The sequence below is a fragment of the Diceros bicornis genome, chromosome 2, assembly GCF_020826845.1.
Source record: "Diceros bicornis minor isolate mBicDic1 chromosome 2, mDicBic1.mat.cur, whole genome shotgun sequence".
Taxonomy (NCBI): domain Eukaryota; kingdom Metazoa; phylum Chordata; class Mammalia; order Perissodactyla; family Rhinocerotidae; genus Diceros; species Diceros bicornis.
In genome coordinates, this window is record NC_080741.1 from 40,038,736 (window position 1) to 40,062,663 (window position 23,928).

Here is a 23,928-nt window from a genome sequence, read left to right on the forward strand (position 1 = left end):
ATACAAAAGATTATAAGAGAATACTATGAAAAGCTATATGCCAACCAATTCAAAAGTCTGGAAGAAATGGATAAATTCTTAGAATCATACAATCTTCCAAAACTGGATCAAGAAGATGTAGAGAATTTGAATAGACCAATCACCAGTAAGGAGATCGAAACAGTAATCAAAAACTTCCACAAAAATAAAAGTCCAGGACCAGACGGCTTCCCTGGTGAATTCTACCAAACATTCAAAGAAGACTTAATACCTTTCCTTCTCAAACTCTTCCAAAAAATTGAGGAGGGGGGGAAGCTCCCTAACTCATTCTACGAAGCCAACATTACCCTGATACCAAAACCAGACAAGGACAACACAAAAAAAGAAAATTACAGGCCAATATCACTGATGAACATCGATGCAAAAATCCTCAACAAAATACTAGCAAATCGCATACAACAATACGTTAAAAAGATTATACACCATGATCAAGTGGGATTTATTCCAGGTATGCAGGGATGGTTCAACATTCGCAAATCAATCAACGTAATACACCACATTAATGAAATGAAGAATAAAAATCACACGATCATCTCAATAGATGCAGAGAAAGCATTTGACAAGATACAGCATCCATTTATGATAAAAACTCTGAATAAAATGGGTATAGAAGGAAAGTACCTCAACATAATAAAGGCCATATATGACAAACCCACAGCTAATATCATCCTCAATGGTGAAAAACTGAAAGCTATCCCTCTAAGAACAGGAATCAGACAAGGATGCCCACTCTCACCACTCCTATTTAGCATAGTACTGGAAGTCCTAGCCAGAGCAATCAGGCAAGAAAAAGAAATAAAAGAAATCCAAATTGGAAAGGAAGAAGTGAAACTGTCAACTATTTGCAGATAACATGATTTTATATATAGAAAACCCTAAAGAATCCACCAGAAAACTTTTAGAAGTAATAAACGAATACGGTAAAGTTGCAGGATACAAAATCAACATACAAAAATCAGTTGCATTTCTATACACTAACAACGAAGTAGCAGAAAGAGAAATTAAGAATACAATCCCATTTACAAGTGCAATAAAAAGAATAAAATACCTAGGAATAAACAACCAAAGAGGTGAAAGATCTGTACACCAAAAACTATAAAACATTGCTGAAAGAAATTAAAGAAGACACAAAGAAATGGAAAGATATTCCCTGCTCTTGGATTGGAAGAATTAACATAGTTAAGATGTCCATACTTCCTAAAGCAATCTATAGATTCAATGCAATCCCTATCAAAGTTCCAACAACATTTTTCACAGAAATAGAATGAAGAATCCTAAAATTTGTATGGAACAACAAAAGACCCCGAATAGCTAAAGGAATCCTGAGAAAAAAGAACAAAGCTGGAGGTATCACACTCCCTGATTTCAAAATATACTACAAAGCTATAGTAACCCAAACAGCATGGTACTGGCACAAAAACAGACACACAGATCAATGGAATAGACTCGAAAGCCCAGAAATAAACCCACACACATCTATGGACAGCTAATCTTTGACAAAGGAGCCAAGAACATACAATGGAGAAAAGAAAGTCTCTTCAACAAATGGTGTTGGGAAAACTGGATAGCCATATGCAAAAAAATGAAAGTAGACCCTTACCTTACACCATACACAAAAATTAACTCCAAATGGATTAAAGACTTGAATGTAAGACCTGAAACTATGAAACTTCTAGAAGAAAACATAGGCAGTACGCTCTTCGACATCGGTCTTAGCAACATATTTTCAAGCACCATGTCTGACCGGGCAAGAGAAACAATAGAATAAATAAACAAATGGGACTACATCAAACTAAAAAGCTTCCGCACAGCAAAGGAAACCATCAACAAGACGAAAAGACAACCTAACAATTGGGAGAAGATATTTGCAAACCGTACATCTGATAAGGGCTTAATCTCCAAAATATGTAAAGAACTCATGCATCTCAACGACAAAAAAACTAACCCAATTAAAAAATGGGCAAAAGACCTGAACAGACATTTCTCCAAAGAAGATATACAGATGGCCAACAGACACATGAAAAGATGTTCAAAATCATTAACTATCACGGAAATGCAAATCAAAACTACAATGAGATATCACCTCACACCCGTCAGAATGGCTATAATTAACAAGACAGGAAACAACATGTGTTGGAGAGGATGTGGAGAGAAGGGAACTCTCATACACTGCTGGTGGGAGTGCAAACTGGTGCAGCCACTATGGAAAACAGTATGGAGATTCCTCAAAAAATCAAGGATAGAACTACCACATGATCCAGCTATTCCACTGCTGGGTATTTATCCAAAGAACTTGAAAACACCAATGCGTAAAGATACATGCACCCCTGTGTTCATTGCAGCGTTATTCACAATAGCCAAGACTTGGAAGCAACCTAAGTGCCCATCAAGGGATGAATGGATAAAGAAGCTGTGGTATATATACACAATGGAATACTACTCAGCCATAACAAAGGATGAAATCCAGCCATTTGTGACAACATGGATGGACATTGAGGGTATTATGCAAAGTGAAATAAGTCAAAGGGAGAAGGTCAAATACCGTATGATTTCCTTCATCAAGTAGTAGATAATAACAACAACAAACACACACATAGAGACAGAGATTGGATTGGTGGTTACCAGAGGGGAAGTGGGGAGGGAGGAGGGTGAAAGGGATAATTTGGCACATGTGTGTGGTGATGGGTTGTAATTAGTATTTGGGTGGTGAACATGATGTAATCTATGCAGAAATAGGAGTATAATGATGTACACCTGAAATTTATACAATGTTATAAACCAATGTTACTGCAATAAACAAAAAATTAAAAACAAACAAAAAAATAATAAATAAAAAATTGTCCAGCAAGAAAGATTTTCCCTTTTGAGCCCTTTAACTCTCTATTATTCAACTCTTTATTATTGAATATTTCTAAACACACATAAAAGTAGATAATACAACAAATCTCCAGGTGCCTATCACCCAGCTTCAACAACCATCAACATTTTGCCCAATTTGTTTTATCGGTCCCTCTCCCACTTGGTAGGGAAAGGAATTTTTTTTTTTTTTTGTGAGGAGATCAGCCCTGTGCTAACATCTGCCAATCCTCCTGTTTTTTTGCTGAGGAAGACTGGCCCTGGGCTAACATCCATGCCCATTTTCCTCTAATTTATATGGGACGCCGCCACAGCATGGCTTGCCAAGCAGTGTGTTGGTGCGCATCCGGGATCTGAACCAGCAAACCCTGGGCCACTGCAGCGGAGCTTGCATACTTAACCGCTTGCACCACCGGGCCAGCCCTGGGAAAGGAATATTTTAAAGCACATTCCAGACATTTATTTTTTCCCTAGTACTTAATTAGGTATGTAAAACATTTTTTTTCCTTATTATCACAATGTCCTTTTATACCTATTAAAATGAATAGTAATATCATTTAATAGCCAATCCATATTCAAATGTCCCAGTTGTCCAAAAAATATCTTTTTATAGTAGCTTTGTTCAAATCTATCCAGTCAAGTTCCACTCATTATATTTGGTTGCTATGTCTTTTAAATCTCTTGAGTCTTTTTGAAACTAGAAAAATCACCCTGCATTTTTTTGTTGTTCCCATTGGCTTATTCTAAAGGTTTCCTGTAGAATAATGCACATTTTGAATTGCCTGATTGCTGCTTCTTAGTGTTATGTAACTTGTTCTGATCCTCCATATTTTATATAAACTGGAAGTTTATATAAACTGGAAGAGGCATGATTATATTAAGAGTAAAAAAAATTTTTTTGCAAGCATTCTTGATAGATGATGCCATGTACTTTCTATTGCATCCCAGCAGGAGGTGCATACTGACTTGTTATGTCATTTTGATGATAAGATTCATCAGTGGGTTCAGCTGGTGACTGACTGCCCAATTCCTTCATTGTGACGTTCCCCATTGATATTTAGCTTAATGGTTTTGCTATTCATTGGTGATCATTACCGGTATCAGTTAATTAGGATTGCAAGATTATAATTTTCTGATTTAATCATTTTTTTCTATATTAACTATAATTCTTCTCTATAGAATAACTTTTCCTCATTTGTTAGAGGTATTTGGTTATCCTGAAATACAGTTCATACTAGAAAGTGAGGATAAATGCTGAGTTCTATCTTTTTAATTATCAGTTTGCAAAGGAATGAATTGGTGTCCTAGCAATCTCCAATAATGTTTAATGACTTTTTCCTCTCTCTCTCTTTCCCTCTCTCTCTCCCTTCCTCTCTCTTCCTTCCTACTTCCCCATCTTTCTTTTTCTCTTAGTATTTTTTCCCAGCTGTTAACAAAGAAATATAATTTAATCAGTTGTTGTCATTTTTCTTTTTGATACTCAAATTATGCCATCTTAGACCAGTGGAAGCCCTTCAAGCGGGTGCTCCTGTTCTTTTGACCCAGTCCCATTAGTCTGATGGTTCCCTTGTTTTTGGCAAGACAAGATGTTGTAGGCTCACTCTGTACTTTCCCAGACCAAGCCCTAAAATTGGTCATTTCTCCAAGGAGCTCTGGTTTATTTTAGTGCGGAATGGTATTTAGAGACTATAATCTGGGATCAGGGGGTCCTCATTGCTACTGGGTGGTCACTGCTTTTAGGCCTTTCCAACAGACAAAGGTAGGAAATATGTGTATTTAAAAATAGACAGTAGAATGGTAGTTGCCCGGAGCTGAGGGGGAGGGACAATGGTGAGTTATTGTAATGGGCACAGAGTTACGGTTTGGGAGGAGGAAACAGTTCTGGAGGTGGATGGGTGGTGATGGTTGCACAACAATGTGAATGTACTTAATGCCACAGAACTATACATTTAAAAATAGTTAAATGGTAAATTTTATGTTATGTTTGTTTTATCACAATAAAAAACATAAAATCCTCTTATGGCAGCAAAAAAAAAAAAGAGGCAAAAATATGAGAACTTTACACTAATATTTCCATTTCAAACCAATTTTAAGATTATAAGGATTCTGCTGAATTTTTCAATTTTATATTTGTATTTCTTTAATTTTATACTTCAAATTTTGGTCAGAGTTGCTTCTATAATAATACTTCTGTAATGATAATTATACCTGGTTTTAGCTTCTTTCTCTAACACTGCTCCATTTTGGGACCTGGACTTCTCTACTTCATATTCTGAGTCTTGCTCCTGTCTCCTTTTTTGACACAGACTTTACTACCAGGTCTTCCTGCCCCCTCTGGGGAGGTGGTTAAATCCACAACAGGTGTGATCCCCTCATCTACTTCTGGAAGTGGTGACAAGGTCTATGCCCACCAAATGGTCCGCACAGATTCCCGGGAACAGAAGCTTGATGCCTTTCTGCAGCCTGTGAGCAAGGCTCCATCCAGTCAGCTTCAGGCCATTGTCCCAGAAGATACGACAGATGCTTCTAGTGGCAAGGCCAGGCAGCAAGATGAGGAAATGCTTGAACTCCCAGACCCTGCTGAAGTGGCTGCCAAGAATCAAGGATTGGAGGAGGATGCAACAAAGGGGACTTCAGAAACGTCAGAGAAGAGAGGGCCCCCTTCCAGCCCTGGCAACCCCAGGTATGGCCTTTTGGGAGAAGTGCAGCTTGCCTCCTTTGTTCTTTAATAATAAACTGCCTTCTAACTTGGACTTTTCATGAACCACTCGCATCTTCTCTCTGCCTGACTCGCCCTCTGCCTCCAGTGGTACAGTGCTGTGGCTTTGTCCACCGTCAGCCTTTGATCATGGCTTGAGAGTCACCCATCACAGTGGCCTTTGAAATATCTTAAATGTCCATGGTTCCAAGCACTAGTTAAAAAGACATCAGGAAAAAAATCAGAAGATTTATCCTTTATTTTTAGTAATGAATTTTAATAAAGCCTCAATAGCAGAGGTAGCTAGAGAGAGAAGCCTAAAATATCCAGAGGATTCTCTTTCATCCTACTCAGAGCTGCTTTCACTCCTTTCAGAAGAAACATACTTTCTCAATTCAAATTATGAAACTCCATGAAGCACATGAGCTAGTGGTAAAACAGAGCTAGAGAAAGGGGGCAGGAACAATAATAATGACTGTCACTTAATTTTGAGCATTTCCAGTATACACTCTGCAGGTTCTTTAAAGACATCTCACTGAAATCTCTAAGGTGGATGTTCGTTATTTAATGTGTTCAGGTACTGAACGTGGAGCTCAGGTCAAGTCATTTGTCCATGGCTGCACATCCACTTGGTGGCTGACAACCAGAACCCTGGCACTAATTGGCCATTGGAACTTGGACGAGTTACTTAAGTCCAGTTTGTTCATCTCCGAGTCAATCTAGCAAGATGACCTCTAAGGATTTTTTTCCGGAGAATAATAAAGGATGCTAACATTTATTGAGCATCCACTATGTGCCACATACTTTACAGACATTATCTCATTTAATGCTCTTAACAGCCCTGCAGGGAAAGTATTACGTTTGTGTTTATCACTTGGGGAGCTAACATCACAAGCTGTTTACCACACAGCAGTCAAAGGAATCTTTTTAAACCAAAAATCAGATTGTATCACTCCTCTGCTGAAAACCAGTGGCTTCCCATTGCACTTGGGTTAAAAGCCCCCTGCTTCCCTCCAGCCCACCACCTTCCCTCTCCCTTGTGGTGCTTCGGCCACCCTGTTTTTGTGGGTGAACTCAGTGAGCTTCTTACCCTCTTTGCTCTCACTGTTCTCTCGGCCTAGGAAGACTGACTTCTTGTCACTTGGGTCTCAACTCAGATGTCACCTCTTATCAGAGGCATTCTTTGTCCTTGTTTTATTTTGCTCAGAGCATTTGTTGCTACTTAAAATGTTGTTTTTTCTGTTGCTGTTTGACTCCCCCGCTAGAAAGTAAGCATTGTGAAGGCAGGTACCTTGTCTGTCTTTTTCATGGCTGTATACAGTTGGTATTATAACAATGTCTGATGGCTGGATAGATGAAAGACTGAATGAATGAGACTCGGCAAGGCCAGCTCACTTGCTCAAGGCCCTGCAGCTCTGTGGGGCCAAGCTGGCCTCCAAAGTCCTGCTGTGTATGGTGGTCCGCTGCTGAGATCGGAGGGTTGTCAGATAAGCAGTGTACCGGAGAATAGACGGATCTTGCTGGGCTGCCGCCAGCACGGGGATCCCCCCCAAAATACAGGGCCAGCACAGGGAAGCTGCTCCCTTCTCCAAAATGCATTACACAAAATTTGGCTGAGTTAAAAATAATAATAAAAAAGAATAGTAATGATCTGCCACTTCCTATCTTCATTGCAGAAAGAGACATCGAGAAGGCTCTGATGTGGAAATGGTGGAAGATGATTCCAGAAAAAAAATGACAGCAGCTTGTACCCCCCGGAGAAGGATCATTAACCTCACCAGTGTTTTGAGTCTCCAGGAAGAAATTAACGAGCAGGGACATGAGAGTACGTAAGTGCTGAGGTCTGCCTGGGACTCTGAGGGCCGGAACTGCTAATGTTAAGTTTTTGGAAATGAGAGAAGCATTCATGTCAGGATGGCCACTGCAGTGTGCTGAGCAAACCTCCCTTCCTTTACCCACAGCAGCAGCAACTTAAAGGTGATTTTCAGTTGAGAGAAAAGGAAGAAAAATAGTCTCTTGTTTTAATTAGAAGTAATCAATTTTCTCGTTAAACCACAGAAGTTAGAGTAAAGTAGCCATTTAAATAATCTTCAGTTTGTTTTTTGCGTTAGCTCAGAGTGGTGTAATGATCAGCAAAATTCTAATCCTTTGGCCTGAATGGGTTGTGTTATTGCTGAAAGTGCACAGGCGTTAGAGGGCCCTGAGTTTACATCCTGGCACTACCACTTCTACTGTGTGACCTCAGACTCATGACTTCACCTTTCTGTGCCTCAGTTTTTCCTCATCTGTAAAATGAGATTAATTTTACCCTTGAAGATTCTTATGCTGATTAGAGTTAAAGTGTAAGTAAAACACTTGTTACAGAGTAAGAAGTCAGTAGATATTTTTATATCCTGGAGACAAAGTAATAAATTATCATCATCTTCCTCAGAAATAACTTCTGGGAATACCTGAATATAGAACTCTATTATGATCCCTATTATCCCTGTTCAAAGCTAACTCTTTAGTTTTAGGAATTAAAAGGGGGCTAGTCACCTCCCAAGGATGAACTGACGCAGGGATTGAGGTGTGCAACAGCAGCTCGGCCCTAACAGCAGTCGTGTCCCCACTTGATGAGTCAGACAGTCATGCTCCAAGTGTAAACGTCATTGCCTGGGGCTCAGATGGCATCTCTGCACTTGAGTCTACGCAGTTCAGCCATGGCCTTTCCATTTTTCATCTTTTACACATTTCTTGATTAAAATAGTTGAATTTCAACACTACTATAAAATATATCTTAAAATATGACAATCTGGATTAACTTTTAAAGGAAACGAGTGGCTGAGGAGCAAGTTAGTACCCTTCCCACTAATCCTCAACCTCCTAAAACAGCTGCTCTGACTTGGTGGCCTCTTACAGTTTTTCTCTCTCTCAGTCACGGCTTGTTTGAGCGAATTCAGAAGGCCTCAGTTTGCCTCTCCTTGTTTGTTCTCTCTTTTCTTAGCACTCTGGGCCTTTGTCTTCACGTGGGGAAAGAGATAGGGTCCCTACACTTGGAAAGGGTAGAAACTTCCTGTGACTAAGGTTTTGCCAGTTGTAGAAATAGCTGCCAGTTGGCTTCTGACTTTTGTTTCCATGAAGATTTGCTCTGGTTGCTCTTTCCCTCTGTCATTGGCTTTCAAGCTGGGAGCTTTTAAAACCATTCTAAATAGTATAAGAAAGGTGGGCTGTTACTTGATTTATTTAGCAGCCTTCTCACAGTCGTTTTGACAGACACTCCCTCAGATTTGGAATTTACTGAGTTTTTTTTAAGGGTTTGTATCCCTCATACAAAGCAGGCTATTTAAAGTTAGAATTTCAGTAAGTTCTGACTATAATTTCAATAAGCTGCAAACTATTTTCAGTGCAATATAAAACTAACCTGCATCAAGTTTGGTCAAATTTGGAGTCCATTGCTGAAGCTAAAGTGGTGAATCTAAATGTTCTAAAATTGTACATTCATGCACGTTATCTCATTTAATTCTAGAATAGTCTTGTGAGGGAGGCAGAGAAGATGCTGTTATCTTTATTTTAAAGATGAGGAAAATGGAATGGAAGATGGAGAGGACAGAGTAGTTGGAACATGCCAACAGTCAAAAGCAGGCTCAGGTACATGCCTTGTTGAGGGTGGGTTGTAACTGGCATGGCCTGCACACAGGGAGGCTCACCCAATATTTAAGTGCAGAACTAGGTCCACTGCCTGTGCTTGACAAGCACACCATATGGTTCTGATCCCGTACACTGAGGCTGGTGTGTTCAGACATGCCACCGGTGTCGGGCATTACAGATGGAGTAGCTGTCTATTGTGGGGAATGGAGTGAGCGCTTCCTTTGGAGCCAGAAGAACTCCACTGCAGCTCCTGCCAGCTACACCATTCTATAGCCAGTGGGAAATTCATTCAGCTTTTTTGGCATCCTTTTCCTGCTCTGTAAAATGATGCTACTTCTCCAGCCCTTACTAGGCTGTTGTCATGAACACCTAAGATGCCATGTGTGTGCTTTGTAAGCTCCAAGGCAGTGTTCAAGGGAAGGGACCTCTGCCTGGGGTCCTGCCGCTGGCATCTGGTTTACAACCACAGCCCCGGGTGGGGCAGGCTGGTTGTCTGAGTTGGATGCTGTACAGTGATTCCTCTCAGGCTCGGATTTGGTGAAGTAGGCCACTCACCTTAATAGACCAACAGCCTGGCTGCTGCCCTATAGAGTTGTGCCCTTGGCCAAGGAAAGAAGAGATAGTTTCCTCATAACAACGTTCTTAGTTACACTGATTTGTGTGATTATTTCATGTGTGTTGTCTCTGCAGAGATCATGTCTGTTGAGCTCCCCGCTTCATCCTTGGAGCTCCCCGCTTCATCCTTGGTGCCTGGCAGAGTGCCTGGCATGTGGACTCAGTAGATATTTGCTAAAGGAGTGAGTAAATGATTGAGAGGAGCAGCATGGGAGGTGAAGCCCTAGAATCTTTATTCTGAAGGGGTGTCGAAGTTGAACACTCAAGCAGGCAGCTCTCTCGAATCGGGTGGACTTACCCATCCCTGGTGGGCACACTCTCAGTTAACAAAGGAGGGTAATTTGGGAAGGCCCACTATCCAGTCAGGTGCTCCATGGAATTCGGCTCATCTCAGGATTAGTAATGACTGAACTTACTTATTGCTAGTCTCATAATTTTGATCTGTTAACTAATGAGGCCAAGGAATGTCATAAGTTAAGATATTTGCGATCACTTGAATGTGAAATTGTGCTTAACATTTTATCTTGGTCTTTGGTGAACAGTCCTGGGTCTACATCCTCTTTGGTTTGTTACCAGATCACGGTTTCTTTTCATACATGAAATCAGTTCACATTTGTCAAGTATCTTCTGTACAAAAGGTGCCCTGCCAAGCCCTGAGGCGGAATGTGAGATAAATGAGCCATGACCCTGCGTTAAAGGATACACAGTGTTGTGGCGATTGTTTAGTGAATAACTGGCTGCAGCAAAAGGTAGAATGAGACATTGTGTAACGGAGATAGAAGGCCCCTGCTGCAGAACCCAGGGTGAGATCTGCCCGGGAGGGCTTCGTGGTCATCTCAGGCGACAGCAAAGGCACTGGTCTACCGGCACTGCTGTCAAACAGGCAGTCCAGCAGGGCGAGGAGCGTCTACTCTGCAAGTGGCCATTAGGAACTAGAGGACTGATAGCCCTTTCCTTCGGGTTTGGCTTTACTTGCTGCTTCTCGGAAAAACACGCTGAGACCCAGTGGCTCTTTTGTGAACTCAGATGTGTGGTTTGACTTTGAAGCACAGAAGGATTTTGTCCCATTTTGCTGCTGGGAGAATGGCAAGGAAATGCCCACAGACTTGTAGTGCCGAGGGAATATTTAGGGGAAGAATGAAATATAGATCCTTGCAGTCCTGATAAGAGGTCCAGGTAGCCTCACAAAGCCCTGTGAAGAAAAGCCTTGTTGTCTTTGTTCATTTCCTGCCTGTTTGAAAGAGCAGCTCTGGGAGCTCTGTGCCGAGTGAGCAGACGCCTCCTCCCTTCGCCGCCGTTGCCGGCAAGGCTGCGCTTCAGTAGCTATGGATGCGTCAGAGCATTCCGTGAAAAATCTGTATGGAAAAATCTCTGACCCTTTTTTAGTGGATTACACTGCTTTCTGTTTCCTCCAGTGCCTCATTATTCAGGATTATTTGATGTTCTCCAGCTTTTAAAATAATCATTTTCTGCCTACACAGAACACCCTGTAGAGACATTGAGTTTTCAGTGGGAACAGAGGGGAACACTTATTATAAAAATGAAGAAAATAAGCCTCTTTTTATGGAGAGGGCAGAGAGTGTTGCAGAACTTATGTAACAAAATGAGAATTCACTTGTGGAGCCCAAGCTTTAAATAAAAAAGTATAGTAAAACGTGATGTACAGGCTTATTGCTGTCCCCAGACCCTTGTCCTGTTGTCTCCAGCCCCACTTTTCTGCTCCCCTTTATGGTGGTGGTTTTACTTCTTTCATACAAAAATATATATATACACACACACACACACACACACAGATATATTAGTAAATACAAAATCATACTTATAAATTGTATGTAGGATTACAGAAAAAAACACATGAACACCTGCTTAAACAAACAGAAGATTCCATCACCTCTGAAGCTCTTATGGTGCTTCTCTGTCCCATCCCCTTCCCTTCTCCCTGAGGGGTAACTATGACCCTAAATTTTTTGATTATTATTTCCTTGCTTTTTATTATAGTTTTACCACCCATACTGTAAGTATATATATATACTTATATATATGTATATATATATACACCCATACTGTATGTAAATATACTGTAAGTATATTTCCGATATGTATGTGTGTTTGTGTGTATATATATATAAAATACACCTGTGCTTGCGCGTATTCCTAAAACTCACCCGCCTTGTTATGCTCTGGTTTCCTTTTTCTGTGTAATAGATTCCACTTCATGACCATACTGCGTGTTTATTCATTCATTCTCCTGTTGAGGGACATTTGGAGGACTCATATGGCCTCATCCCTGCCTCTCACACTTCACCCCTTTTCCCAGACATGAGGGGATCGAGGGCTGGGCACACTGATTGGGAAGCTCTGCCACGGAGTCTATGCTTAAGAGACATACTGCTGGCTCATAAAATAACAAATTGTTTTCCAAAGAGGTCGTCTGAATGTACAGTCCTACCAACAATGTGAAGAAATTGCATTTGCTCCACTTTTCCTCCAATATTTGATATTGTCAGCCTTTTTACCAGTTTGGTGTTTGTGAAATGGTATCTGATGGTGGTTTTTATTTGCATTTCCTTGGCTACTGCTAAAGTTAAGTATCCTTAACTTTAGTTAAGGATAGCAGTTAAGTTTCCTCTTCTGTTAAGTGCCTATTTAAGTTTTTTGCCCATTTTTTTGGTTGGGTTTTTGGTCTTTTCTAACTGATTTTGTGAGTTCTTTATATATTCTAGATAGTTATCAGTTACATGAAAATATCTTGCCCCAGTTTAGGGATCATCTGCTATTTTTTTATGAACACTTGTTTTATGAACAGAAATTCTTAGATTTAATGTAGGCAGATGTTATGAATTGTTCTTTACAGATTGGCTTTTTTCATGTTATCTAGGAAATCCTTCCTAACTCTGGGATAATTAAAGATATGCTCTTATGTTGTCTCCTCAAATGCTTATACTTACAGCTCTAGTCCACCTGGAATCCCTCTGTGGTGTGTGGTGTCAGATCCACAGTTTCCATGTGGATATCTAACGCCCCATGATACATTGTTATTGTTAGTTTGTTTGGATTTAGCAAATATTATTTGCTCATAATTCTTCCCCTTAGACTTTTCATAGTCTGCCTGAAGCACATCCTTTAGTGGGGCCTTGGGTGGCAAATTGAGTTTTGCTTTGTCTAATTCATCCTTGCTTTGAGAAGTTTTTTTGCTGGATTTAAAATTCCAAATTGGCAATTATTTTTTCTTAGTGCATTGAAGGTGTTATTCAATCATTTTCTGGCTTCTGCTGTTGCTGCTGAAAATTTGGCTATCAGTCTTATATTTTATTACTTTGTGGGTAAACTCTCTTTTGTCTCTGAGTGCTTCTAAGGTCTCTCTTCTTTAGTGTCTTGCAGTATCTCTGTGTGTCACGTGTGGAGTTTGTTGGTCTTCCTAGAACTGAGGCTTGGTGTCTTCTATCACTTCTGGGATATTCTGATATTTTGTCTTCAAAGTCTACAAATCTTGTTTTTCCCCCTGCCCCCCGCCCCTTCTGGAACTTGAGTCATAGTATATTTATTATCCTGTATATTGCTTAAGCTATTTTTCATATTTTCCATCTCTTTGTCTCTCTGTGCAGCATTCTGGATAATTTCTTTAGATCTAACCTTCCAGTTAATTACCTTGTCAACTTTGTCTAATCTATTGTTAAGTCTATCTTGATTTTTAATTTCAATTATTACATTTTTCATTTTTAGAAATTTTATTTGGTTTTTTGGAAATCTCCTTGATCATTTTTTTTCTGCTTACATTTATTTTATTTTGAAATAATTTCAGACTTAAAATAAAGTTGCCAAATCAACACAAAGAATTCATGTTCACGTCCATTTAGATTCCCAAAAATGTTACATTTTATCATATTTGCTTCATTCTTTCTCTTGCCACAAATATCTTTCCTGAACCATTTTAGAATAAGTTTTTGAATTATTCTTTTACCCAGAAATACTTCAGTATGTATTTCCTAAAATCAAAGGGCATTGTCTCATGTAACCACACACAATTATGAAAATCAGGAGATTGACATCAATGTAGTACTATTATTTAATTTACAGATCTTATTCAAAATTTGCCAGTTGTCACACTAATGTTTTTTATAGCAAAAGGAATATTGTCTGGAATGCAATCCTACACCACACGTTGTATTTCGTTGTCCTGTTCTTAATCACTTTTGATAGTTTCCTCTACTTATTCATTGCTTTAATACCTCTTAAGCGTACTGAGCATACTTATTTTATCTTCTTTGCTGATATTTCCAATCTCTGAAACCTTTGCAGATAAGATTCTGTGGTTTCTTCTGGATTTTAATTCTTGGTGCCTTGTTTTTTTTGTGTGTTCTGTCATTTTTTGACTGCTGGTTCCTGGTACTTCATCTGTGGGGAATTATTTGAAGCCTGGATTGAAGGTGAATTTCTCCAGAGAAAATTTGTATTTGATTCTGTCAGGGACCTGGAGGAACAGTCAGCCCTGGAATCAGTTTAAACTAAAATCTCCACTTAAGGTTTTCAGGCAACCTGCTTAGTGCAAATCCTGGCTGCACAAGTGTGTGAGGACTCGCTTATGGTTATACATTCTCAGGCATGTAGTTTTTTCTTTACTCCCAACACCAAGGCTTGAGGCGGGTCGGGAGTTTAGCTTACTGCCTTTTGAGGGGGAGAGGAGTGGGCGTGGGACACTATATATAGTATTTCTTTTCCTTCACACTGAGGGTGCACCCTGGGCAAGTCTCAGCTTCATGTGTTGGGGAAGTGGTCTCCTATTAAATCCCCCTTTTCAAACCATTCCTAGGCTTTTGTTTTTCTTTGTCCATACCTCAGAGCCTGCAAAAACTAAAGTTCATGACTCCTGAGGTTCCTTTGGTGTGTGTGGTGGATAAAGCTGGCTTCAGAGTTCTCATTACTTCTCTGGCTCTCTGCTTTGTCTCAGATTGTGATCTTTGAGTATTCCTTCATCTTTTGGCAATTGCTTATTGCGTTTCGAATGATTAGTTATATTTTATTCCTCATTTGTGTTTGTTTCAGCAAGAGGTTCAGTTCAGGTATCTTTGCTTTTTTGTTCCCCGCAGTTCTGGTGCTTGGTGCTTTGGGCTGCAAAGGGGTGTTGTTGGGATGCTGCCATTACTCGCTTGTTGTTTGTTTTCCAGCTCTCCGGGAGATGCTGCATAACCACTCTTTTGTGGGCTGTGTGAATCCTCAATGGGCCTTGGCACAGCATCAGACCAAGTTATACCTTCTCAACACCACCAAACTTAGGTAAATCAGTGAGTACGTGAAAAAAGCAGAGCTACCAGAAGAATGGTCCTGGAGGCACAGGCACAAAAAGCTGGGGAGAGTAGCATGACATAGTTGGAAAGGGCCCAGGCTTTGGACTCAGACAGATGTGGTTTCAAATCTAAGCTCAACCATTTACCGTTTATGTGACCGTGGACAAGTTACTTTCCTAAACTGTGTCTCAGATTTCTCATCTGTAAATTGGGATATTACTACTTAACTTTTGTGAGAATAAGAAATGACATGGTAGGTACTCAGTGCTCAATAGATGTTGGCTGCTGTGAACCAGGTGTTGAGGGCTTCATGCTGGTAGAGAATTCTAACATCTGCTGTGTGCAACAGGGTACTGTGGGGGATGCGAGAGAGAAGACCCGATGCCTCCTTTCCTCCTCACTTGGAGAGTGTAGCAAAGGCTTACTCCTGCCACCAAACAAGCCAGTGGGTTGATGAGGACAGGAAGGGGGAGCCTAGCAGTGCCAGCTGCACAGTGCGTAGCCGACGATATTTCTTTGGATTACTTCCAGGGACCTTGGTGGATGAGCTCGTGTTGAGTCTAGAACCGATATGAAACATGTTCTCAAATCGGTAGTACAAGTGGGAGGGTGCTGCCACCTTGCATCTACTTGTCTATTATGGGACTCTTTCCCACTAAGCCTTGCTATGGCCTCACAGTGCTGCCTGGCCCTGTGAGTGGGGCAACCACTGTGTTGCTTGGAGCTGGCACACAAGATAAAAAGCTATTTGATCTCCCTAACTTAGAAACTGCCCCAGTCCAGAAGCTTACTGTTGGCACACATACCTCCTTGGATATTCAGAACTCATTCCTCCTAGGCTTGGAAATCCTTTTGGTGCATTTGTATTCCAGGACCATTATCTTTGCTTTGAGAATCCTTGGGCTTGCACAGTGAGCTGACTCTTATTAATTTGTTGGGAATTCTACTACCCTTGTTTTTTCTTTTCCAGCATATCTATGCACATGATTTCCAAGGCTCCAAATCACAGTTGTGTTCAGGTTCTTTCATTTTACACATATAAATCCAGGCCAGTGTCAGAATTTCAGCTGTTAATAAATGCGAATGGTTTCTTAGTGAGAAGGTAAAGAAACAGAGTGCAGTGTCTAGATTCAACTCCTTCCTTGCCCACTTTACTAACTCTGACCTGGGACAAGTCAGTTACTCGGTGCCTCAGTTTCCCCATCGTAATGCAGGCATAGCAAATGCTTTGGCTGCTTTGATAATGAAGTCTTTAAACAAGACCTATATAGTTCAGATTGCTTTAAGAACTATAAAGTACCATTTATTTCAATTCTGTGTTTTCGTAAGTAGTTCCGTATATTTTATTCTACTTCACAGCTGCTTTTGGAATGTTGCCAGCCAGTGCATCATCCTCAGCCATATACCAGTGTGGTCTAATTCTGCCTTATGTCCACTTCTGATTGTTTAGGAAGTCTCCCTGCCCTCCCTATACATTCCATATCATTTTTAATGGTGAGTTGTGGAAAAAAAAAAAAACCAACTGATTTATAGGATTCTTTTCTAAGTAGGGAAAAGGTAAGCAAACAAAAACTCCTTAAATTTCACTACAGAGTGTCAGAAACCTTTGACAGCACCAGTGGGGTGGGGACAGAGCATGAGTGATAACAAGCCAGACTTGGTCTCTGTGCTCTGACCTGCGTGTGGAGGCTGGCCAGCCAAACCCTGGCTGGAGCACACACTGGAATCCCAGCTGTCTGGAGGAATAGGAGATCTTGGTAGACTGTTAAAAAGGTTAAAAAAAGGCAGAACCATCTCCTTGTCCCATCCATGTTTCAGGGGTTATTTCTCCCATTTTGTCCCTACTGGTTAGCTCTCAAGCATGGATTCAGCTTTTCCTTAAAGTGACTTCATTTTTATTTTCAGTGAAGAACTGTTCTACCAGATACTCATTTATGATTTTGCCAATTTTGGTGTTCTGAGGTTATCGGTAAGTTTATTTCCTGCTTCTCATTTCTGACACTTCAACAACTGGTCATTTCTAAAAATAATAGCTCTATCCTAATATCTTATTTGTAGCATATTAAATTTTTCTAAATATGCTTAGGATAGTTTCTGTATTATATGATTTGCAGATAGAAATATCTTTAATTATAATTTTATACAAAGCAGAACAATCATTTGGTAGCCAATTTAAATGTTTATTATTATTATAGAAATTAATACATATCTACTTAAGAAAACTTGGAAAAAGATAAAAATAGAAATAAACATTCTCTAAAGCTCTGACACAAACACAACTCCAACTAACGATTTTATAGTCCATTTCTTCCAAGACCTTTTCATTGCCTAATTTTAATTTAGAGTTTAAATTATACTACCTATGTAGTTTCATATCTTCTTTTTACATTTGACATACTCTACAAAAAAGCGTTCTGGAATTTTTATTGGGATTGTGTTTAATCTGCAGATCAATTTGGGAAGAAAATCTTTTGTTAGATTTATTCCTTAGTATTTCACATTTTTTGATGCTATTGTAAATGGCATTTTTTAAAAATTTCCGTTTGTTGCTAGTATATAGAACTACAAGTGTTTTTGTACACTGATCTTTTATCTTGCAACCAAGTTAAAACCAAATTCTAGTAGCTTTTTATAGATTCTTTCCAATTTTCTACATAGATCATCATAGTATCTGTGAATAAGAACAGTTTTATTTCTTCCTGTCCAATCTGGATGCCTTTCCTTTCTTTCTCTTGCCTGATTGCACTGGCTAGAACATTAGGACAGTGTAGAAAGAAGTGGTGAAAATGGAAATTCTTCTCTTGTTCTGATCTTAGGAGAAGGGTGTTCAGTCTTTCACCATTCAGTGTTCTTTCCGCCATGGGTAGGTTTTTTTGTAGTTGCCCCTTATGAGGTTCAGGAAGTTCCCTTCTATTCCCTGTTTGCTTAGAGTTTTTATTCAGGAACGGATGTTGAATTTTTTCAAATGCTTTTTCTGCATCTGTTAAGATAATTGTATGATTTTTCTTTTTTAGTTTGTTAATATAGTGAATTACATTGATTGATTTTCATATATTAAACCAGTCTTGCATTCCTGGGATGAACCCTGCTTGTACATGGTATATTATACTTTTTATATATTATTGGAATTGATTTGCTAAAATTTTATTTACAATTCTTACATTTATGTTCATGAATGATACTGGTTTGTCATTTTCTTATAGTGTCTTTGTCTGGTTTTGGTATCAGGGTAATATTGGCCTTATAGAATGAGTTGGGAAGTATCCTATCTTTCCCATCTTCTGAAAGAGTTTGTGTAGAATTGATGTTTATTCCTTAAATGTTTGGTAGAATTCATCAGTGAAGCCATCTGGGCCTGGAGATGTCCTCATAGGAAGATTGTTAACTAAAAATTCTATTTCTTTCATAGATACAGTGCTATTCAAGTTAACTTTTTCCTCTTGAGTGAGCCTTGGTATTTTGTTTCTTTCAAGGAATTTGTCCATTTAAGTTTTCAAATTTATTGGCATGAAGTTAATATTTTTTATTATTCTTTTAATGTCTGTAGGTCTGTAGTGATGTAACCTCTCATTCTTTATAATGGTAATTTATGTCTTCTCTTTTTAACTTGATCAGTCTGACTGGAGGTTTATTAGTTTTATTAAGCTCAAAGAACTAAGTTGGTTTCAATGATTTTTCTCTTTTGTTTTTCTGATTTCTATTTCATTGATATCTGCTCTGATCTTTATTATTTCCCTTCTACTTATTTTAGGTTTAATTTGCTCTTCTGTTTCACATTTCTTAAGGCGGAAGCTGAGGTCACTGATTTGAGATCATTTTTCTCTTCTAACATAGGTGTTAAGCACTATAAATTTCCCCTCTGTGCTGCTTTAGCAGCTTCCCACAAATTTTGATAAATTGTTTTCATTTTCATTCAGTTGAGAATATTTGCTAATTTCCTTTTTGATTTCTTCTTTGACTCTCAGGTTATTTAGAAGTATGTTATTGAGCTTCCACTTATTTGGGAATTTTCCAGAGATCTGTTACTGATTTTTAATTTAATTCCATTTTGTTCAGAGAACATACTTGAATCCTTTTACACTTGCTGAGACTTGTTTTATGGCTCAGAATATGGTCTATGTTGGTAAATGTTTCATGTGGACTTGAAAAGAATTGAATTGTCTCGTTGAGTAGAATGTTCTATAAATGGAAGTATATCACGTTGATAGTGATGCCCAAATCTTCTTTATCCTGATTTTCTGTCTACTTGTTCTATCAGTTATTGAGAAAGGGGTATTGAAACCTCCAGCTGTAACTGTGGACGTTTCTGTTTCTCTTTGCAGTTCTGTTGGTTTTAGCCTTCATATATTTTAAAGCTTTGTTGTTGAGTGTATAAATGTTTAGGATTCTTACATCCTTTTGATTAATTGACTCCTTTGTTATGAAAAAATAATAGTGTACTGTGGGTTTATAACATGTAAAATTTATAACAGTGTCACAAGAAGAGAGATGGAAGAAAATTTAGGCATCTGATTTTGAACAATAGATTTTAATCTTCTTCCTCATCAGATGGTTTACCTGAAATGTTATTTGATTTAACTTATTTCCTCCCGCCTTGTTTTAGTTATGGGTAAGGCAGTAGGAAGAAATGAATGATCTGCCTAGTGATTTTCTAGAAATATGAAAGTAAGTGGAGTCCTTAAAGCTACACAAAAGGAAAGTGCCTCCTCACAGCCTCATTCTTCCCACCCGTTCAGCAAGCTTTTTGTCTGTCACATCTCTCTTGAAATGGCCGTTGGTGAGGAAGAGGAAGAGGTTTTGTTGTGGATTTTCAGGTGTTTTCTTTGGGGGAGATGGGGAGTGAGTGTTAGATTTGTGAGTTCTCACCTGCTGTTGTGATCATGGTTTTGTGGCTGATAGTGGTTTTATGGGACTTCAGGCTTCATTTGGATGCGCTGTTAATGCTTACTCCTTAATGTTCTTGCTCCTTTGTAGGAGCCAGCACCGCTCTTTGACCTCGCCATGCTCGCCTTAGATAGTCCCGAGAGTGGCTGGACAGAGGAAGATGGCCCCAAAGAAGGACTTGCTGAATACATTGTTGAGTTTCTGAAAAAGAAGGCTGAAATGCTTGCAGACTATTTCTCTTTGGAAATTGATGAGGTGTGTGACAGCCATTATTATACCTCTGTTGTATTTTTCAGCTAAGAGTCAAGTTCTGTAGTTGGGCCAAGATCAGGAGGAAACTGCTGGACCCCCCCTCAGAAACATCATGTGACATATATGACATCTTCTTCACTCCCTATTTGCATTTCTAGGTTACGGAACTGTTTTATCATCCATTCATGTCCATTCCTGTTCCCAGGGTTAAGGACCCAGACACAAGGGAGAACTAAATCCTCCAGTCCCTGCAAGCCACAGTGAATGAGATTATGCTGAGCCACTTGCTCTCCCTGTTTCTTTGTCTTACCCCTTGATCTCTGGAGCTTTCCTTCTTGATATATTCTTTGGTTGGTGAACAGATCCAAGGAAAAGGTTGTTCTCCTGCATGTCAGGACAAAAGCTCTTTTTTAAGTGCTTGGCTCTCCTACCCCCAATGCCCAGCCCAGTCAAGCACCTGGTCACCCAGAATGGCAGGTATGAGGAAACACCAGGGAAATGAGATTTGTTTAAATTAAACTGTAATAGCATTATTTCTTGTCGCCTTGTGTTGGCCTTTTTCCATAAGCAGGAAGGGAACCTGATTGGATTACCCCTTCTCATCGACAACTATGTGCCCCCTTTGGAGGGTCTACCTATCTTCATTCTTCGACTAGCCACTGAGGCAAGTGATCAAGCCAGTACTAAGTATGTGGGTATGTGAGTGCATGCTAGAGAGAGAAGGCACAGGGCCATGCCTTCATTTGGAATGATAAAGAAGAAAAGGGTAAAACAGCTGAAGAACCCTTCTCATCCCCACCTACCCCCAGCAATGTTTAGCAGTTCCACTTTACAGCTTTAATGCCTAAAAAGTCACATTTAGGTTTTTTTCCTTATTTTTTTTTTTTGTGAGGAAGATCAGCCCTGAGCTAACATCCATGCCGATCCTCCTCTTTTTGCTGAGGAAGACCAGCCCTGAGCTAACATCTATTGCCAATCCTCCTCCTTTTTTTTCCCTTTTTCTCCCCAAAGTCCCAATAGATAGTTGTATGTCATAGCTGCACATCCTTCTAGTTGCTGTACATGGGAAACCGCCTCAGCATGGCCAGAGAAGCAGTGCATCCGTGTGCGCCCAGATCTGAACCCGGGCCGCCAGTAGCGGAGCACATGCACTTAACCACTAGGCCATGGGGCCAGCCCCAAAAGTCACGTTTAGTTTTAAGTAGTCTGTGATCTCCACTTAGAAATGAAATGTGTTTAGAGCGTGTACCTATGTTGAGGTATTGAATTCTCTTTCTGGACCAGGTGAACTGGGATGAAGAAAAGGAATGTTTTGAAAGCCTCAGTAAAGAATGTGCTATGTTTTACTCCATCCGGAAGCAGTATATATCTGAGGAGACAACGCTCTCAGGCCAGCAGGTAGTGTGGGGGTGCATGTTGGCACCCCAGTACTGGGATGAGCCCTCATGCAACCTCATGCAATCTTTAAGAGAAGAAACTTGCTCATCTCTAAATTTCTAGGATTTCACTGCACATAAGGTTTAAACACAACGATCACCTTTTAATCATGAGTTTTTATTTGCTTCTGCTGGTTTAGAAGGTACCTCCAGAGTGATCTCACTAACTGTCAAATGTAAAAACATAAGCATTGCAATGAGAAATGGAAGGTTGAATTAGATTGTCCAGGGCTGGTGAGTCCATATATCCCACTGTTAGCCCTTAAATGTGTAGCCACCGTCTTCAGATTCTGGGTCAGTCTCCCCAGTCTCTTTTAGCTTTTGCCTTATTCTACATCTGACCACTGCTTTGCCAGGAAAACAAGGCTGTACTGAGATCATATCCCCAGCTTTTCTTATGGAAGGTCAGCTTGACACAAAAAAGGCCTGGGTTCCTCATGTTTCTGTGTCACTTTTTCCAATCAGATGACAGTGCTTTTCAATCAGCTGTTTTGGAAGGTTGGGTTGGGGGTGGAAGGGGGACTGAAATAGTGTAAGAATCCAAGGGTAGCCACTTTACATACATAACCATCTCGCTGAATGCTTACAGTCATCCTCTGAGCTCCAGTTTCATAGGTGAGGAAACTAAGGGACAGTTGGCATGCTCGAGGTTTCCCAGAGCCTGTAGGTGGTGGAGCAGAGATCAGTCCTAGGTCCTATTAGCCAAAGCCCCTAGGGAATATCTCATTCCGCTGGAGGGGGCAGGGTAGCAAACTGTGCTGAGAGTATCTCATTTGACTGAAAAAATTTACTTCAAGGAAAGCATGGATGAGAATGAACGTTTTCTTGTACGTAAGACAACTAAGGCTTAGATGTAGGAGAGAAAGAGTGAAGCAAAATAATCCTAATTGTTTTTATTTTCATTTCTTACCTGTGGAGCTTTTTGGAAAACAGGGCTACATTAAGACCCCCAAATTTAGTGGTGAGTTAGGAATGTACTTCCTACTATTGCCATCTAAACATCGTAGTCAGGATCAGACATTATGTTAGAGCCTACTGCAATCAACACATTCTCTCTGAATGGAAACAAAGGTTCCATGGGAGAAAGCCTCAGGAGAGCAGGGGCTTCTTTTTTCCCCTATCTCATCTCTTGGGTTCAGGCCTGTAGGATCCCTGTGAGGCTGACCTAGAGAGGATGCTTCACAAGCATTAGATAACACAGCCCATTATAAGCCATAAGACTTTGAGGCCCAGTGCACATCAGCCAGGAAGCCAGTGTACACTGGGATGCGAACGGGGAGGCTTATGACACCTCACATATTGACACCTCACATATCTTTTCCAGAGTGAAGTGCCTGGCGCCACTCCAAATCCCTGGAAGTGGACTGTGGAACACATTGTCTATAAAGCCTTCCGCTCACACCTTCTGCCTCCTAAACATTTCACAGAAGATGGAAATATCCTACAGCTTGCTAACCTGCCTGATCTATACAAAGTCTTTGAAAGATGTTAAATATGGCCATTTATGGATGCTGGGGTGTGTTGTGCTTCCTTTGTATCCTGATGTTGGTAGGTCTTAAGGTTGAAGACTCATTTGTGCCTTCTAACTAGTAGCACTCTTTCATGCATGGTGGGTCTGGGTTGACTATAAATAAATAGTCAGATGTGTCCTAACATGATTTCTTATTTAATTTCATTACACTTGAAAGTTTTTCTAGATTTTCACCTAGTATATACCTGATTATATTGAAAAAATCCCAAAAGTAGATTGAAAGCCCTCTGGGCATCTGGTAAGAATTCTAAAACTCCTTGAAGATTTCATAGATCATGCTCTGATTTGATGCTTTCTGTATGCTGTTAAATTTCTATCACGTGATATATATTATGTTGGTTCAGGTGCCTTTTAAAACAGGTCCTGAACATAGGAGAGGCTCTGATGACACTGACTGTGGAGAAAGCTGAATTGATAATCTGTTAGTACTTTCAATAACCAAAGCTAATTAATTTATTCTTAATGAAATACCTTGAGAAGATAATAGTCCTTATCTAGTCTATAACTGGTGGGAGTTTTTAAGTTAGCCCACTTTGTTGATGGCTATGAATACTATCAGCTTAAGATAAAGTTCTAGGTGTTCCTGTTTGAAGGATGGTGTGAAAAATACGAACTTAAACTGTAAGTGCCACTAAAATAAGCTACCTTAATATTAGCCTGCATTAATAGAAATGTGCATCAGCACAGGGAGGAAGAATGCCTATA

General features: G+C 39.9%; 1 protein-coding gene across 2 annotated transcripts in view; it reads left to right on the plus strand.

The window, feature by feature from the left end:
* The window catches only part of MLH1 (mutL homolog 1), a 47,258-nt gene extending 23,785 nt beyond the window's left edge, over positions 1–23,473 (plus strand). The window contains exons 12-19 of one of the 2 annotated variants that reach the window (XM_058554844.1): positions 5,202–5,578; positions 7,270–7,418; positions 15,001–15,109; positions 17,026–17,089; positions 20,095–20,259; positions 20,828–20,920; positions 21,541–21,654; positions 23,017–23,473. In XM_058554844.1, the coding sequence (XP_058410827.1) occupies positions 5,202–5,578; positions 7,270–7,418; positions 15,001–15,109; positions 17,026–17,089; positions 20,095–20,259; positions 20,828–20,920; positions 21,541–21,654; positions 23,017–23,184 (1,239 nt within the window). In that variant the 3' untranslated portion in view covers positions 23,185–23,473. The remainder of the gene's footprint in view (positions 1–5,201; positions 5,579–7,269; positions 7,419–15,000; positions 15,110–17,025; positions 17,090–20,094; positions 20,260–20,827; positions 20,921–21,540; positions 21,655–23,016) is intronic. The other variant, XM_058554852.1, reaches the window with a different exon arrangement.
* Positions 23,474–23,928: the final 455 nt, after the last annotated feature.